General features: G+C 40.3%; 1 protein-coding gene across 1 annotated transcript in view; it reads left to right on the top strand.

Moving 5' to 3' along the window:
- The window catches only part of PARP1 (poly(ADP-ribose) polymerase 1), a 29,419-nt gene extending 13,990 nt beyond the window's left edge, over window positions 1-15,429 (top strand). The window contains exons 10-23 of the mRNA XM_026033764.1: window positions 199-441; window positions 1,264-1,332; window positions 2,116-2,248; window positions 3,217-3,412; window positions 4,842-4,970; window positions 7,255-7,338; window positions 8,185-8,307; window positions 9,678-9,806; window positions 10,163-10,261; window positions 10,833-10,985; window positions 11,253-11,380; window positions 11,757-11,818; window positions 12,844-12,958; window positions 14,712-15,429. Coding sequence (XP_025889549.1) covers window positions 199-441; window positions 1,264-1,332; window positions 2,116-2,248; window positions 3,217-3,412; window positions 4,842-4,970; window positions 7,255-7,338; window positions 8,185-8,307; window positions 9,678-9,806; window positions 10,163-10,261; window positions 10,833-10,985; window positions 11,253-11,380; window positions 11,757-11,818; window positions 12,844-12,958; window positions 14,712-14,793 — 1,745 coding nt within the window. The 3' untranslated portion in view covers window positions 14,794-15,429. The remainder of the gene's footprint in view (window positions 1-198; window positions 442-1,263; window positions 1,333-2,115; window positions 2,249-3,216; window positions 3,413-4,841; window positions 4,971-7,254; window positions 7,339-8,184; window positions 8,308-9,677; window positions 9,807-10,162; window positions 10,262-10,832; window positions 10,986-11,252; window positions 11,381-11,756; window positions 11,819-12,843; window positions 12,959-14,711) is intronic.
- The last annotated feature ends 555 nt before the right edge of the window (window positions 15,430-15,984 follow it).

Raw genomic sequence — 15,984 nt, 5'->3', positions numbered from 1 at the left:
TGGAATATGGTAGTTCCTCTTTCAGTGCAGTCTGCAGGGGCTTTTGCTTTCCAGAGAACGTGATGAATCCAAAATGCAGTGAAAGTGCATTTCTGTGGAGCGTTGCTCTGGCCATACTTCATGGCCATGCAATGGGGGCTAGAGTGTGAAAGCTGACTTTTTTTTTTCCCTTCTCCCTTTCCTATGTTGCCTTTGCAGAGGATGTGGAGAAAATGAGCAAGAAGATGGAAGAAGTGAAGGAGGCCAAAGTCCGTGTGGTTTCAGAGGAGTTTCTTCAGGATGTGAAATCCTCCAGCAAGGGCTTCCAGGAGCTTCTGTCTCTCCATGCACTTTCACCTTGGGGTGCAGAGGTGAAAATGGAGCACCAGGAGGTATCTGTGGATGGGAAGTGCTCCAAGCCATCGAATATGAAGAGTGCTGGGAAAGTCAAAGAAGAGCAAGGTTAGTAACAGTGTGGTTTCTTCCCTACAGGCCTGTTGCGTGCTGCATACACAAAGCACCTCTGGATAAATCCAGCCTCACCCTTTCCTGAATTCTCTTACCCCTTTTTTATGATTAAATAATGAAACCCCAAGGCAAGGCTGCCTTTGGTCATGAAGTTGTCTGCAAGAGTGCACCCAGAAGAGAAAATGCTGGGGTCCAGAACTGTGAATCTTTGCTCTACTGTGTAAACATTAAAAAACTATATATTTTTTACTTACTATTAATGGAAAAGGGTGGAAAAACCCACCACCCCAGCACTATCACCTGAGCTGTAGCAAGCTTGAATTTTAACGATGGGAAATGAACAAAAACTTTTGATCTGATTGCCTTTCTTCACAAACCACGCTTCTCCAGTGCCTCCAAGCTTTGGTTTCTGGCTTGCAGTTGGGTGTGTTATTACCAGGCTGTCTCAGAGAATGTCCCACATAGCCAGCAAGATGTTTAAATCCCACTTGAACACTCAAATCTGTAGTTCTGTTTATTTTCCACGCAGATAAAAAGAGCAATAGAGTCCACCCTTCTAGGCCAAAAGGGAGAGAACAGCTAACGCCTGAGGAGTCTCGTCTTTCATTTAAATTACAATATGGGATGGAGAGGTTGTGAATTAGCTGCCAAAGCAAGATGAAGAGCCATTGAAGTCCTACTGTCCTTACATAAGGAATCTGATCTGATAGCCTTTCCTGGCCATAACTGCCCAAATTGAGAATGTAAATGTTGACTATTCTGTAAATTTTGTTTTATGTGCCTGGAAAAAACTTCCTTCTCTCCCTTTCCTTGCAGGTCCTAGCAAGTCTGAAAAGAAAATGAAGCTAACAGTTAAGGGTGGAGCAGCAGTAGATCCTGATTCTGGTGAGTGGTAGAAATGGCCTGTGCTTTCTTATTTGCAAAATGTATCTTTGTTTATATTTTTTTGTAAAAGTATAAAAGGCTTGGATTCCTAATTGTAAAAGTTGAAGCTGAATTTTTAAATGTTTTTTTTTTTCTTTGTCGGAATAAGAATATTGATTAACACCTGAATTTGAATGTTTCAGGATATTCTAGTGCAGTTTTCAGGACAGATGAAGCTAAGGAGTGCACCCACTTCAGCTAATGAGCACCTGTCAGTAGAGGGAATGAAGGCTCAGCCAGCAGAAGCTACAGGTCTAGTGTGAAAAGCTGCATCTGGGTCCAGGATTTTTGGAGGGCAATTGGTGCTACTCTCCAAAACTACAGTGCACAGCAGGCCTTCTGGGAATTCATACTATACATGCAGCTGGCCCTAGTTTTTGAGCTCATTTTCTCCAGGAACACCTGCAAAGCCCTCAAGAATGTCTCCAGTTAGTCACGCAATGTTTGTTTTAGATTGTCTTCTGCCCAAAGCTCTGATTTCCTCTACACCTCTATCCTGTTTCTTAAGCTGAAATTGAGATTTACTCCTGTATATCTCAAAAGTACAGGCTTGTCATTTATTAAAAAGGAAAAAAAAACTTCTAAAGTAGTGTGGAATGAGCATATGTTTGTTATTTTTCTATTTTTTTTTAAGATCTGCACAACTGTATCAAAATAACTGGGTGAATACGTTCAGAAAGGAGGTATAAGGCTGTAACCTTTGGCTTTTTTTTTCTTTTTTTTTTTTCTTTTTTTCCTCTGTAGGTTTGGAGGATTCTGCTCATGTCTTTGAAAAAGGTGGAAAGATTTTCAGTGCAACCCTTGGGCTAGTAGATATTGTGAAAGGAACAAATTCTTACTATAAACTGCAACTGCTAGAGGATGACAGAGAGAGCAGGTAAGTTTAGTTTTCCCTAGAAATATTTGTGTTCATTGCTTTTTTTTTTTTTTTTTTTCCTGATATTGGATTGTGTGCGAGTAAAAATGTCTTTGAGGAGAGAGAAATAAAGGTATATACACACACACACACACACACACACACATATTAAAAAAATATGTCCTTCTGGGAAGATCTTTGCTCTATAAGGAGAGTTCTCTCTGGTGTTGGCAAAACCAAAGCTAGGAAGTCAGTTTGCTGAACTGCATCTGAAAGTGTTCGTTCCTGCATCCTGGGGTAAGCGAGTTACAGGTAGTTGCTATGAGTAGGTTAATTGGCTGATAGGAGGGCTTGTGATATCTGCCATGTCTCGCCCATATTTTTCCATTTTCTTTTGTTTCCAATTGCAGAGCTGTAATCCTGGGAAACAAAGCCAGATTCTGGCAGTTCCCATGTTATGTAGTTCTCATTTTGTATCATGAGGCTTAAAAAAATGGCCAGGGAACAGTGATGTGTCTTTAGCTTTGCAGTGTCATCTGCCATGGGCAGAGGTGGCCAGGTGTTGTATTACTGCAGACTGCTAAGGAAATGGGGAGCGTTCCTTCTTCCAAGCAGGGAAGAGACGTGCAGTAATCTGGGAGGGCTAATGGCTGTCATTACTCACACTCTTTCAGCTCTGGATTCAGTTGCACATTGCTTTGATGACAATCCCTGACTGAAGAGATTGTAGCCTCTTCTCTCCTGTGCGTGTATTTACTTTCAAGCCTGTTGGTCTAATGTGTTTCCATTGGGTTGTTAGTGGTTGGTTTTTATTTTTTTTGACCCCAGTGCTTGGACACATGCTCTCTGGTGACTGCTTTCTTTGCTGTACTGCAGCTGCTGTTAGAGAACATCCCTCCACGTGGCTGGTGTGGGATCAGTTTCATTTGGACCCAGATCTAGAAACAGAGATCTTACATCTGTTCTTCTCTCACATTTCACTTCCCTAGATACTGGGTGTTCAGATCTTGGGGTCGCGTGGGCACTGTGATTGGGAGTAACAAGCTGGAGCAGATGCCATCAAAAGAGGACGCCGTTGAGCACTTTCTAAACTTGTACGAAGAGAAAACGGGCAATTCTTGGCATTCAAAGAACTTCACTAAATATCCCAAAAAATTTTACCCACTGGAAATTGATTATGGACAGGTAACTCCAAAATAATCCTGTTCCGGGTGGAACATTGCTCAGCTGTTTTCCTATCTGTTGTGTTCTGCACTATTGAATCTTTCACTCTTTACTAAACCTGTGGAATGAAGTGCAGACGTTTGCTGTGTAAGCCCAGCAGGGAGACCTCTGGAAGGAGAAGTATGTCACTCTGTGCCCTATTCTGTGGGTAAGAAACTGTAGTGTTCTATCAGAAACTGTTCAGTCAGGGGAGGTAGATGGTTCCAAACAAAATATTGAGGTTCTTACAGCTAGTTCAGTTATGTTTTATAGGAAAGTAACTGTTGCAAAATCTGTGCTACAGAAAGAGCTGGAAATCAAATAGAAATAGTCAAGTTTGTGAAGAGAGGGGGGAAAAAAGCTCTTTGAAGACCGAACAGTTTTATCTAGTCAAGTCAAAGGCCCCTTTAGGACCTGCTTCTGTTTATTCTGTATAGCTTTAAGATCATTTATTTGAAATTAATTCAGCAGTAGTTTTGCATGCTTCCCTGTCCAAACCCATTTTCTTCGATTTAAAATAGATGCTTTTTCTCTGTCTTCTGCATCAAAAATGCTCCCAAATAGTGAAGCAAATCCTGTGCAGCATTCTGCTCAGTGCACATATTGAACAGACTGAAAAAGAGAAGTTATTCATTCTCTTCCTTCTGCCCAGTGGGTGTTTGTGCTTATTTAAAGACCTACCCTTCACTTAAGCTATCTTTTAGATATCAAATAATTGAGTACAGTCAGTGGTTATGAGGATATCAGAGAATGTATTTCCTAACCACTGCATTTTCCTGTGGTCAAGTGACTGTGTGAAGCACCTGGTATTTTAGCATTATTTCTGGCAATTTATTGATGAAACATTTTACAGTATTCAAAGCATCTGTTTAACTGCCCCATACAATGATTCTGTGAAGCATCTGGCAGGTGCTTTGTTGGTGAAACACGAACCATGAATGCATCTAGATAGTACTGTGACCAAATGATGATGTGACCAAATAACTCCTCTATAACAATTTTTTATTTAAAATTGAGACATAATGATTAGTTACTTTTTATCATAAAAGCTAATGAGGTAAAATAAAACACATCTTTTCTCACACTAAGGTCTTTATGTAGCCAGATGGTCAAGGAAAAAAGAATTAATACTGTTGCTTGAGGTGAAGCAAAGATTCACGGTGAAGGTTAATGTTAGATCAATTTTAGTTGTATTTTCCTGTTATGCCTCTTGACATAACCTATGCCAAGCCAGAATAGGTAGATTTGAACCCCCCACATGTCAGAGCAGTGTCCCGTGCTTCCTGGGAACTCGAGGCTAGTAACAGTATGCAATACAGGGCATTGGTTTTGAGTTGTTACCATGGCAGCCAGCTTGGTACCTTTATCCTGTGTGGGGTTTGATGGTTCTGATGCTATTTTTGCCTCCCAGGATGAAGAAGCTGTGAAGAAACTGACAGTGGGTGCTGGGACTAAATCCAAACTTGCAAAGCCGATCCAGGAGCTTATTAAGATGATCTTTGATGTGGAGAGCATGAAGAAAGCAATGGTGGAATTTGAGGTGACCACACATGTTCATGCCTCCTGCTTTCGCACCATAGCCAACAGACTTGCCAGAAATCAGCATGAGTTTTAGAACAGCCTTAAAATTAGCGGAGGAGGGCTGCACTGCAGCTAGTTTAGTTGGCAAAGGAGCAGGTGGCTGAGACTTGAGATGCGCTGCCAGCTGATAATGCACTAATGATACAAGTCCATTTCCTCTTCCAAACTAGGCCAATTTCAAGATTTTTCTGTTATAATATTTCTAATTTCTTCTAGTGAAAACATCTTTTCCTCCATTTCCTCCATTTTTCTTTCCCCCATAATTCACGGTCTGTGCTTAGAAAAGGCTTTCAAAGAATGGTCTGGTAGCACTATCTGTCTCTGTCTTTGCATAGAAACAGTTTCACTGTTCTCACGTATTCTGCAGATTTTTATTTAATGCAGCCATTCAAACTGATTTAATTCCAAAATACAAATTTGAGTTTTCTTAACCAGATTAGTTATCCTGCCCTAAGGCTTTAAATAGCTGTTATTTGCTCTTTATGTCAATATCTTGCATATCTCCTTTTCAGAACAAGCTTCACCCTATTGCTTGAGTGTCTTCAGATGTCTTGCTTATGTTTTGTGCTACCTGGGGTTAACTGTATCCACCTATATCTTCAATAGTGTAGTCCAGATCTTTTAAACCAGTGATTCTTCATAACTGAAACTGTCTAAAGCCTCTGAACTGATGATCTGGTATCATCAGGCTTTGTAGAAATCTGTTGAAATTCTGTTAATTTGCACCAGCTGGAGATCTGTAGGAGGCCTGGGAGTCCAGATGGGACCGTCATCCTTATTAAATTAGTCTTCCTGTATTGCTGCTGCTGAACAGCTGTTTTCCTTTAGAGGAAACGATGTTTCTCGTAGATAGAGGTTTCTCTGCATCCTCCCCAAAGGGGTGCTTGCTTCCTTTCATCAGCCTGATCTCAAGTGTTTTTCAGGCACACTCTGTATCTGCTAGGACTGTAGCAGGTTGTAAGTCCTTCCATTGCCTGCCAGTAGGTTTTGCTGATGAATTTTCTTCCTGTTTTGAATTCAGCTTTTAAAAGTTTTCTCTTGCCAAGTGTAGAGAGTTTGAATTCAATTCTCCACGTGGCCATTCTCCTTTCTACTTCATTTCAGCTTTTCTGTGTTTCTGGCTGTACTTAGGCTGAGCTGCAGATAAAGGTGAAAGTTTTCCTACACCTAACATAGAGTGGAAATCTTCATATAAAATTACTTCAGAGGTTTCCCAGCAAGTCTCTAACCTTCTGTGATCAGTTTGTGTTGGACTTGCATACAGCTGGGTTTCTTGCCTTCACAGTGGACAAATAATGTGGAGCTTATCCAAGTGGTAGGTGATAGGCTTGGTTTCCTAGGTTCTCCTGTCCTTGAGCTGAATCTTACTTTAAGTAAGCACTCGTTTGACCCGCAGGGCTTATGGTGGATGTTGTTAGAGTCCAGAGTGTGTATGTGTGCTCTCTGTAAAACCTTCAGTTCAAGTGGAGTGTTTTTTATGCTTTTGCATTCAGAAGCATTGTGCAAGAAGATGTAATGTAAATCTGAAAGTGTCCCAAGTTCCAGCAGTGCAAAAGCAACTTCAGTAGAACCTGGGAAGTGACGGAGGGGTAAATCTGTAAGTCAAGACCAGGGGAGCCGTTTGCTTTCCCAGTGAGGGAGCAGTGTCACGTTGCTAGTGGCTTAGCAAAACAGCAGCACTTTCTACAACAAATCAGTGGGTAAAATGCAGGCAATGAGAGTATCGCTTAAGACTTAGTGGTGTTATTCTTTTCGCTTTCGGTTAGGAAGCATCTTGTAACCTCTTTGACTTTGGCCTTTAGTAATATTAGGGTAAAGTCAAGGCCTGGAAGAGAGCGTCTTAACCCTATCTAAAGCAAATCTTTACAGCAGCTCGTTCTGTCTTATGAAGGATTATTTCATTCACCAAATGAAATATATATCCCAAAATGTATGGTTACTGAAGTGATTCAGCATAAACTTAATCAGATGCTTTTTACCCTATTTTTGTGTTCCTTCAGCTCACTAGTTTCCTATTACAATATTCCTTTATTTATAAGCAGACTTCTCAGTAACATGCAGTGTCCTTCTGACATCGTTCCTTGATGCAGAGAGATTAATACCAAGTCTCAAGTGTTTCCATTCTTTATATGGTGAGTCCTGCCAGGAGAGAGAGATCTGTGCCTCCCAGAAACCATACAAGGACTGGTGTGATGGTTTTGCTGTAGTAGAAACACCGTTTTAATTGTTTAAATCTCCATCAGATTGACCTGCAGAAGATGCCACTGGGAAAACTGAGCAAGCGGCAGATCCAGAGCGCGTACTCCATCCTTAACGAGGTCCAGCAGGTGAGCAGAGGCAGGTGTTAGAGCACGGTGCGGGGAATTCAGAAGTTGTTCTGGGCTCGTTGTGACATGCGTGTGCTAGAGATTGCATTTCTGTGGCAAAACTTCAGCGACAACAGGGAGAGGACGCACACTTGAAGCCTTGTTATTGAAAGTTAAATAATTACTGGTTTGGATAAAGAACTGTGGTGTTAATTAAGCTATTTGGAGAGGATGACATGGTTTCAATAAGCAGCTAATTAGTTCTTTTCATTCTTTTATACTTTCTAGTAGAGAAGATGGTAGAAAGTGGCTGAGCCAGACCTGCTACAGGCATAAATGGGATGCTGGTGATTTCCCCCCTTCGAGAAGTCTGGGGCTCAGAATAGCTTTCAGTTGAAACAGGGCAGGATCTGGCTTGATGACATTATGTTGAACGTCATGACCCAGCCTATCCCAAGAAACACTAGATGATATCACCTGAAGAGCTTGCAAAAGTGCATCAGCATAGCCTGGATCCCAAGCAAGGCAGGAAGCTTTGTAAGCTCTTAAAACAGACTGGAACCAGCCTAACACATGCACCCTGCCATACCTAGAAGCCCTTTCTGCCCTCCAGAAGACAAAATCCTCATCAGATTTTTTTTTTTCATACCAGAAGTGATGCATATTTCTGTGCAAGTATTATGAATTAATACATATAAAAAAACAATAGTATTGCCTCTTTCAGTTTTATGTAAGTTTCAGCCAGCATTAAAACTATTTGCATTGCTCCTTTTTAGTAGTTCTGAAGTATCTTGTGTGCATCAATTGCTATGGAGCATTGTTCTGCAGCACTCAGTGTTTCCCTTTGTTTCTTGTTGTCTTTTCTAGGCAGTTTCTGACAGTGGTTCCGAATCCCAGATCTTGGACCTCTCCAACCGCTTCTATACCCTGATCCCTCATGACTTTGGGATGAAGAAACCACCTCTCCTAAATAATTTAGAATACATTCAGGTATCGGCTGGAAACTGTATGCTGATTTTAGTCAGCAGGTCTCATCAGACATCTAATGCAAAGAATTCTTGAGACTTGAAAGGAATAAACTTTTTTTTCCCTAGAATATTTTATATATAAAAATATATATATTCTATATATAAAAATATCCACAAGATATATGTAAAATATAATTCCTGCTGGTACCAGAGAGTCAGTAAATAAGCATGTTCCTTATCATGTCGGTAAAACTGTCACAGAAGATGGTTAGTCGCCTTTTGAAAAGAAACATGTTGCAATGTACAGAGACTCTGGCCTAAACTCCCCTTTAGTGTGTATTGGGTGTAACCCCTTCGCACTCCTCTGAGGCAGAGCCTTGATTTCGAAGCCAAATCTTTTGTTGTGCATTGATTTCTTCTTTTTTTTTTTTTTTTTTTTTTTTTTTCTCTTCCACCAGAAGTGCTGAGATACTGCAACCCACATTGAAGCCGCTGGCAAACCTCTATAGGGCTTCCTGTTTAGGTAGAAGGGTGGCAGCTGAGAAACTGGGTACTACAATATGAAAAATCTGTCCTGAGTACCAAGGGCTCCCATGTTCTTAGTGCACATCTCTGCCAGGTGGCCCAGTTAAATAAAACCTAATGAAAGAGAGGAAAGCTGATAGTATAGCAGGGAGTTTGAAGGAAGGGAGGGAAGGAAGGAATAGTGTTATAAAAGATAGATTATGCTGGAAGGAAACTCTGTCCACTGCTGATAATGCTGCTATAAGATCTTTCCACCAGCCTGGCTGTGTGGATGTAAGAGTTCTCACACTGACAAGAGCTAGAATAAGATTTTCTTTTGCTATAGAATTCACTACAGAAACAAAACCATCTTTCAGTGTTTATTTCTTTTTTTGTTTGCTGTGTGGATATCGGTTGTTGTTTTTTTTCTCCTTTAACTCTGCAGAAGGCTGTGTTGGCAGAGCAAGGCTGTATACAGTGAACTTAGACCTCTACACTTGTTTTCTTTGTGCTATCAACATTGTCCAGCTCCGTTAATGGCCATGTGTGGTTGCTATGGCCAAAGACCACTACTTGGTTAATTTTCAGAAGCAGTATCTGGAAACTTCCTTATCTGCATTACCTGCAGAGTGCGTTTGGGGAAAGATTTCAGGTTGCCCTCCTTCTTTCATTTTCTTTTTTTAAGTGCTTTCAAAATAAATAGCTCAGAGGACATCTGATCTTTGTATTAACCAAACCCTCTTGTTTCATTGGTAGGATCACTGCAAGACGTAGTGTTCTGAGGTGGCAGTGCTTTGATTTACATAGGCTTTTATAATTTGGAGATATTCCAGGGTTTTTCTGAGCATGCCAGAGGCACGAATAAAATAACTTTTTCAAATTATTCAGGCTAAAGTGCAGATGTTGGACAACCTGCTTGACATTGAGGTTGCCTATAGCCTTCTCAGAGGTGGCAATGAAGATGGAGATAAGGACCCGATTGACATCAACTACGAAAAGCTCCGAACTGATATTAAGGTAAACATTGAGCTCGAAAATGAGCTGATGACCTGTTAGTCTGGAGTATAGCAGCTCAGCTAAACTATAAGTGGATGCTCTGGGGAGGGTCTTGGGCAACCTGCTGTAGTCAGCCCTGCTCTGAGCAGAGGGTTGGCCTGAGCAATCCCCAGAGGCGCCTTCCAGGCTCAACCGTTCTTTGGAGTCTGAGTGCTCTCTTGCACAATTTCCCCAGCTAAGAGTAAATTTCTGCCTTAATGATATAATGCACAGGAGACTTAAACTGGGGAGTTGTGAGCTTAAGGTGGTTATCCACACGTGTTGTAACAGGCCTGCTAGCTCATATTTTAAAGGATTTTTTCTTCTCCTCTCTGCAGGTGGTTGACAAAGATTCAGAAGAAGCCAAGATTATAAAACAATATGTGAAAAATACACATGCTGCTACTCACAATGCATATGACCTCAAAGTTGTGGATGTAAGTTTTGGACGAATGGGGAAAACTGGTGTTTTGTTATGTAAAATTCAACTTTTATAATTTACTTGCTTGTGAGGGCTTTGTTTATTATTATGATTTTTATTTTTGAGTAACTTCTCAAGTTTCTCTTGTTAACAGAATGGTTTAATAGACTATTAAGGGTAGTGAAAACCTAAGCAAACAGATGAGTCTGAACTCACCGTGGTGTCTTACTTTTTGCCTATCTTTTATTTTAACTGTCCTGAAAGAAAGGATGGGAGGAGGGGATTGCCTTCTAAAGCTGAGGCTTAATTTCTGAGATGATTTTCTGGAAAACTTCCATCTCATGAGAATCCTGGTGGAAGAGTAATCATCAATAAGTATAGTGTGATCAAAGCTAACATGACATAGCAGAATGCAAGTACTAAATACCTTTCAGATCACTTTTCCTTAGCAGGTTATTTTGTATTCATGATTGAGCTGCCTTTTTTTTTTTTTTTTCTTCTTTCTTTTCCATCTGCTTAATTGCACAAAGGCAATAGTTTATTTACAGTATTTGTTTGTTTTTCTCCTATCCCCTTTTGACCTGAAGATCTTCAGGATTGAACGTGAAGGAGAGAGTCAGCGGTACAAGCCATTTAAGCAGCTTCATAATCGCCAGCTGCTGTGGCACGGATCCCGCACGACCAACTTTGCCGGAATCCTCTCCCAGGGTCTCCGGATAGCTCCTCCTGAAGCTCCTGTGGTACGTGAAGCAGATACCTGTTCTGACCTACCTCCCTGTGGCCAGACATGGTCACAGTCAGAGCACATGAATATAAGAGTCCTGGGGTGAGGAGGACATGCACATTCTGCTGAGGATCAAGAGTGGTTGCTGACCCATGTCTGCAAAAACTTAGGTCATAACTTAGTTCTCCTGGATGTCCCCGAGTGAATTCAGTGCTGCCTTTATAACATTGTCCAAAACTTAATTTTTTTTTCCTTCCCCTCATTCTTTTTTTGCTGCTTCCAGACCGGCTACATGTTTGGGAAGGGCATCTATTTTGCAGACATGGTATCCAAGAGCGCAAACTACTGTCACACATCTCAGGCTGATCCCATAGGCCTAATACTACTGGGTGAAGTTGCCCTTGGAAATATGTAAGTAACTTGTGAAAGAGTATTTGCCAAACTTTAGAATTTGATGTTGAAATAGCAAGCCTTTCTTTTCAGAGCAAAAAGATGCATGTTTTAGTTCCTTAAAAACAAGGATTTTTGTTTGTTTGTTTTTTAAGCAAGAATTATTGGAGGAAAGTTGGTGGTGCTAGTCTAGAATGTTTTATTAAATGCACATACCATAAAATTGATAACTGAGAGAAAGAAGGAATACTGCAGCTCTAATAATGCTGTGTTCCAAAATAGTAATACGTATATTAACTTTAACTCATTATGAACTGAAGCCTGAAACAAATGTGCTGCTTTACCAAAGGCTTAAGTCAAAATTAAAGTGCTACTTGGTGTTCTTTGTGCTGTCCAGGTATGAGCTAAAGAATGCCTCTCACATAACCAAGTTGCCAAAGGGAAAGCACAGTGTGAAAGGTAAGGATTAACTGTTGTCATTTCATAGCTGTTCTTTCTTTGCATAAGAGAGTTTGCATAATGTTGCCTTATAGTTGCATCTGTGTGTGTGTGTGTGTATATACACACACATAAAATATGTATATGAATGTTTTTTTTACATAGAAGATAGTGCACCTGAAAGCATAAAAAGGAAGTTATCAGGTTACTTAAAGTTCAGGAGGAGATTTTCATTTGGCCAGTTTACATAAAGTGCATTTTCTAATTCTTTTTTGCTCGCTTTCAAAGTGACACTACAGTATATTTAAAAAGAAATGTGAGAGATTTGATAGATCAGAAGAATTGTTTAGTTTCAAAGTGCCTTAAAAGCTCAGAGAAAAGGAAACACTAATAGTTCAGACAGAACAGCTGTTCTCATGACATTTTTTGTGAGCCAAAAGTATTGGTATATTGCCTTGAAAAGGAAGATGAGAGTACTAAATTCTCTGAATTAAGGGAAATATGATAATCATGACTATCATCTGTTCAGAGATGGGAGACAAGTAATATTCAGTAATGAGCAGCTTTTCTCAAACTGTTCACTTTGATAATTTTGAAAAATCAGCTGCCTAAAATAGAATAAAACATGATTTAACATCCTTGTACTGCTCACAGTATGAATGTTCAGATTTGTATAGAGGAGTGTAAAGAAGATGAGAAATAGTTTGTTATACTTCCCTGAAAATATTAGAATATGCATGTATTTGCTAATGGCTCTGGGATATGAGAACTGTAAGAGTAGCCTGGTCATCTGTTTTAATTGTCCAGCCTATTTGATTAAAGGAATTAAAGTCTAAAATTCTAGCTTGATGCAGGAGAGTTGCTGCTACCACAAATAGGGTTGTGCTGGACTGAATAAATACTCTTTGCATTTTATTTTTAAAGATATTTTGCTGGTATTGTCAAATGCTGGCAAAGAGCAAAAGTAATACTTGGGCAGCCAAGTCACTTGTTTCATGTACAAAATCTGTTTGCCTTTTTATAACCAATGCTTTTTCCCTTTCTAGGCCTGGGCAAAACTGCACCTGATCCCACAGCCACTACCACCCTGGATGGTGTAGAGGTTCCCTTAGGGAATGGGATTTCAACAGGAATTAATGATACCTGTCTTCTGTATAATGAGTATCCTTTTCTGCTGTGCTGGCTGCACTGTGTGTCTCTGTCACTGACTCTAGCAGGATGTAGTTCCAGTTGCAGTCAGAAGCTTTGGCACAAAGTGTTTTATTTCTTTTGAGTCTTTCTGTGCAGCAGCTAAAACAATTCAGAGTTGTCTTCCCAGGGGAAATTTTTGTTGCACTTTGTCATACTGCAAGAAAGGAAACAGTGCATGTGGCAAAAAAACTGTTGCTTAGTCCCTAAGAAAACCAAAGCGTTTTGCTTTGCAAAGAAAAGGGGATGCGGGCAGGGAAAACCAAGCCTGGACCAAATGCAGCACCAAAAGGACCAAGTGAAGACAGAAAATAAAAATGTAAAAAAAAAAAAAAAAAAAAAAAAAAAAAAAAAAAGGTTGAGGCAGTAAAAGAGGCCATGGAGCAGCAGTAAAAGAGGCCATGGAGCAGAGCTAACCACGCCAGCCCTCCCCAGGCCTCAGTGGGACTTGCGTGAAGGTTTGAGCAGCTGGGGGATGCTGCCTGGTAAGGGCCCTGTGCACATGTGTGTGAGGCGAGGGAAAGGGGATGCATCCTGCACTGCATCCTGCAGTGTCTTGTCTCTCCAGCCTGGTTTCTTCCTCAGGCTGCCTGGTTTGGAGCAGGGGACGTGGAGGAGAAGGCTGCACGGCTGCATGGAATCCCACAGCGTCTGTTCTCCCCCAGGCCTTTGCAAATACTAAAGTGAATCCCAGAATGGCCCTCAGAGGCGCATAGCCTTTAATCCTCTTTTTAGGCAGCTAGAAATGCCCTCGGTTAATAAATTAACTGCATGTTCATAGAAGGTCATGAGAATAAATGATGCTTAAGATCTCCAACCAATCTTTTTACCACCGGTGAAGCAAATGATTCATATAATGCAATCTCTGGTGGTTTAGAAAATGGGTGGGATTCTTTTTTTTTTTTTCTCCGCCTTGGTAAATTGTCTTCCTCTTTCAAGCAATCTTGGCAACAGAATTTATGGAAGTACTGGCTTTGGTCTTGAAATTTGTTCAGTATAGTATCTGTCTTGGGCAAGTAATAAGACACTTAGATACTTAGATGAATAGAGTTAAGTGTATATCTAGTGGGATAATCTGTCATATATCAACTTTGCTTTATATTGTTCTTATTGAAGATGATTTTCATCTAACATTGGAGTTGGAGGTAAGTTTGTGACCTAAAGCACTGGGGAACAGGTAGGCAAGTTGGAACTGTCTGCTAAGAAACGTGAGCAGTGCTCTGGCAGCCATTAGAGTTCTCTTCTGTGTGATTCCAGTTCGGATTTTTTAGATGAGGAAATTAAGAGGAGATTAATGACTTTGTGCTGGAAAAATAGCAACAGACCTACAGCTAGAATTTGAGGATTCCAGGTTTGGAGGTTACTTTGCTCCACAATTCATATAGTTGAGGAAGAAATTGAGGATTGTGTTTCTGACTGAAAAAGGTACAGCCTGTATTGAAGCTAGTCCACTTGCCTGTCGCTCAGGTTTTGTGCTGCACCATCAGTAATTCTCTTATGTCTGTTCCTGATTATTGTATAAAACACTTTCATTATCAAAAAAAATCAAATCTACAGATTCCAGGTTTAAGCTGTTAGACCCCCTTAACTGCACAGGCATCTCTTTGCTGACTTCATCAGTGAAGTTGCACTGTATTTAAGGGGTTGGGTGGTTTGGGGAGGGAGAATACCACTTATATTATTAATGTCAAAAATTGCATTTTTTTTTCCTTAACATTCTTCCCAGATATATTGTGTATGATGTCGCTCAGGTAAACCTGAAGTACCTGCTGAAACTGAAATTCAACTATAAGACATCACTCTGGTGAACAATATTTAGAAGCCCTGTTAGAGTTATACTGTAGTTACACTATAGCGTTGACTTCTGACATGCTTAAGCATTGACTTCTCTTATCAAGATATCAAAACAGCTAAACTGCAGAAAAGGTTACTAAATCCTATTTAGTACAACTCTCAGTGAAAGTTTTGTATAAATGTGTGACAACACATGGAACTGAATTCTGATGGAATGAGTACCTTGTTTTGTTTTATATCACTTCTAGTTTGGGGGCTATCAAGTGTTTTCTTTTAATTGACCAAACTGACCGAAAAACTCGAGCTTGTGTTTTTAGCCAGAGGTGGGTAATAGCAGGAGGAGGAACTTCAGGATATTTGCAGATACCTGCTCTGTTATAGTTCCCTCTTGTTTAAGATACCCTTTTTCATTTTTCATTTGGAATAAATGTTAAATGTGCATTTATTTTGAGGTAAAAATAAAAGCTAATTTCATACTAACAGCTTTATGTTTCAAAACTTCCAAATTGTTTTGATTTTTAAGTCATAATTTAAATGTATTTGGAATGGTTTTAAGCATGCCATCTCTTTCTAAAGATCAGATGCCAAACGTTGCAATCTGTAGCCACATTTCATCAAGTCATGGTGAAATGAGAATTTGGACTTTTCCACTGAGATTTCATCTGTTAAGAGCTGGTGTGGTAAACATATAAAATGAACTTGTGGCTGTTTGAATTTAGTGTTAGCCCAAATAAACCTCCTATAAATACCTACCTTCAAAATGATGTAATTTGGTTGTTACAGACTGAAGTCCTAGCAAAGCTCTGAGTCGCGCTTTGGCAGAGCAGGACAAGCTTTGCCCGCTCGCTGACCTGGAGTGAGCTATGTTGCCACTTTGGGGTGGTCTTGCACTCTCTTGAAATGTCAATGGAGACTGATTTCCAAGTGTCCTGATGTGGGTTATTTTTCCCTTAAGCCAACTCGCAATAAGCCACTGAGCAATATGGGAAAACTTGACTATAGAGTGACCGAAGTTCTTTTCAAACCCGTTCCCTGGAGCACACACCTTTTCCTCTAGCTGCAGAGTTCAAACTGACTAATCCAGTCAGTTCTTTGTGAGCAGTGCATCCAGTCTCAGCTCTGCTACGTTTGAGCTCATATTGTTCATGCTACTACAGCTTCAATCTTTGGTGACCCGTAGGGAAAGAGCCAATCTGTTTCCTCAA

Source organism: Nothoprocta perdicaria, unplaced genomic scaffold (assembly GCF_003342845.1).
Source record: "Nothoprocta perdicaria isolate Ctin4 unplaced genomic scaffold, notPer1 scaffold_133, whole genome shotgun sequence".
NCBI lineage: Eukaryota > Metazoa > Chordata > Aves > Tinamiformes > Tinamidae > Nothoprocta > Nothoprocta perdicaria.
This window is presented reverse-complemented; position numbering and strand designations above follow the sequence as displayed.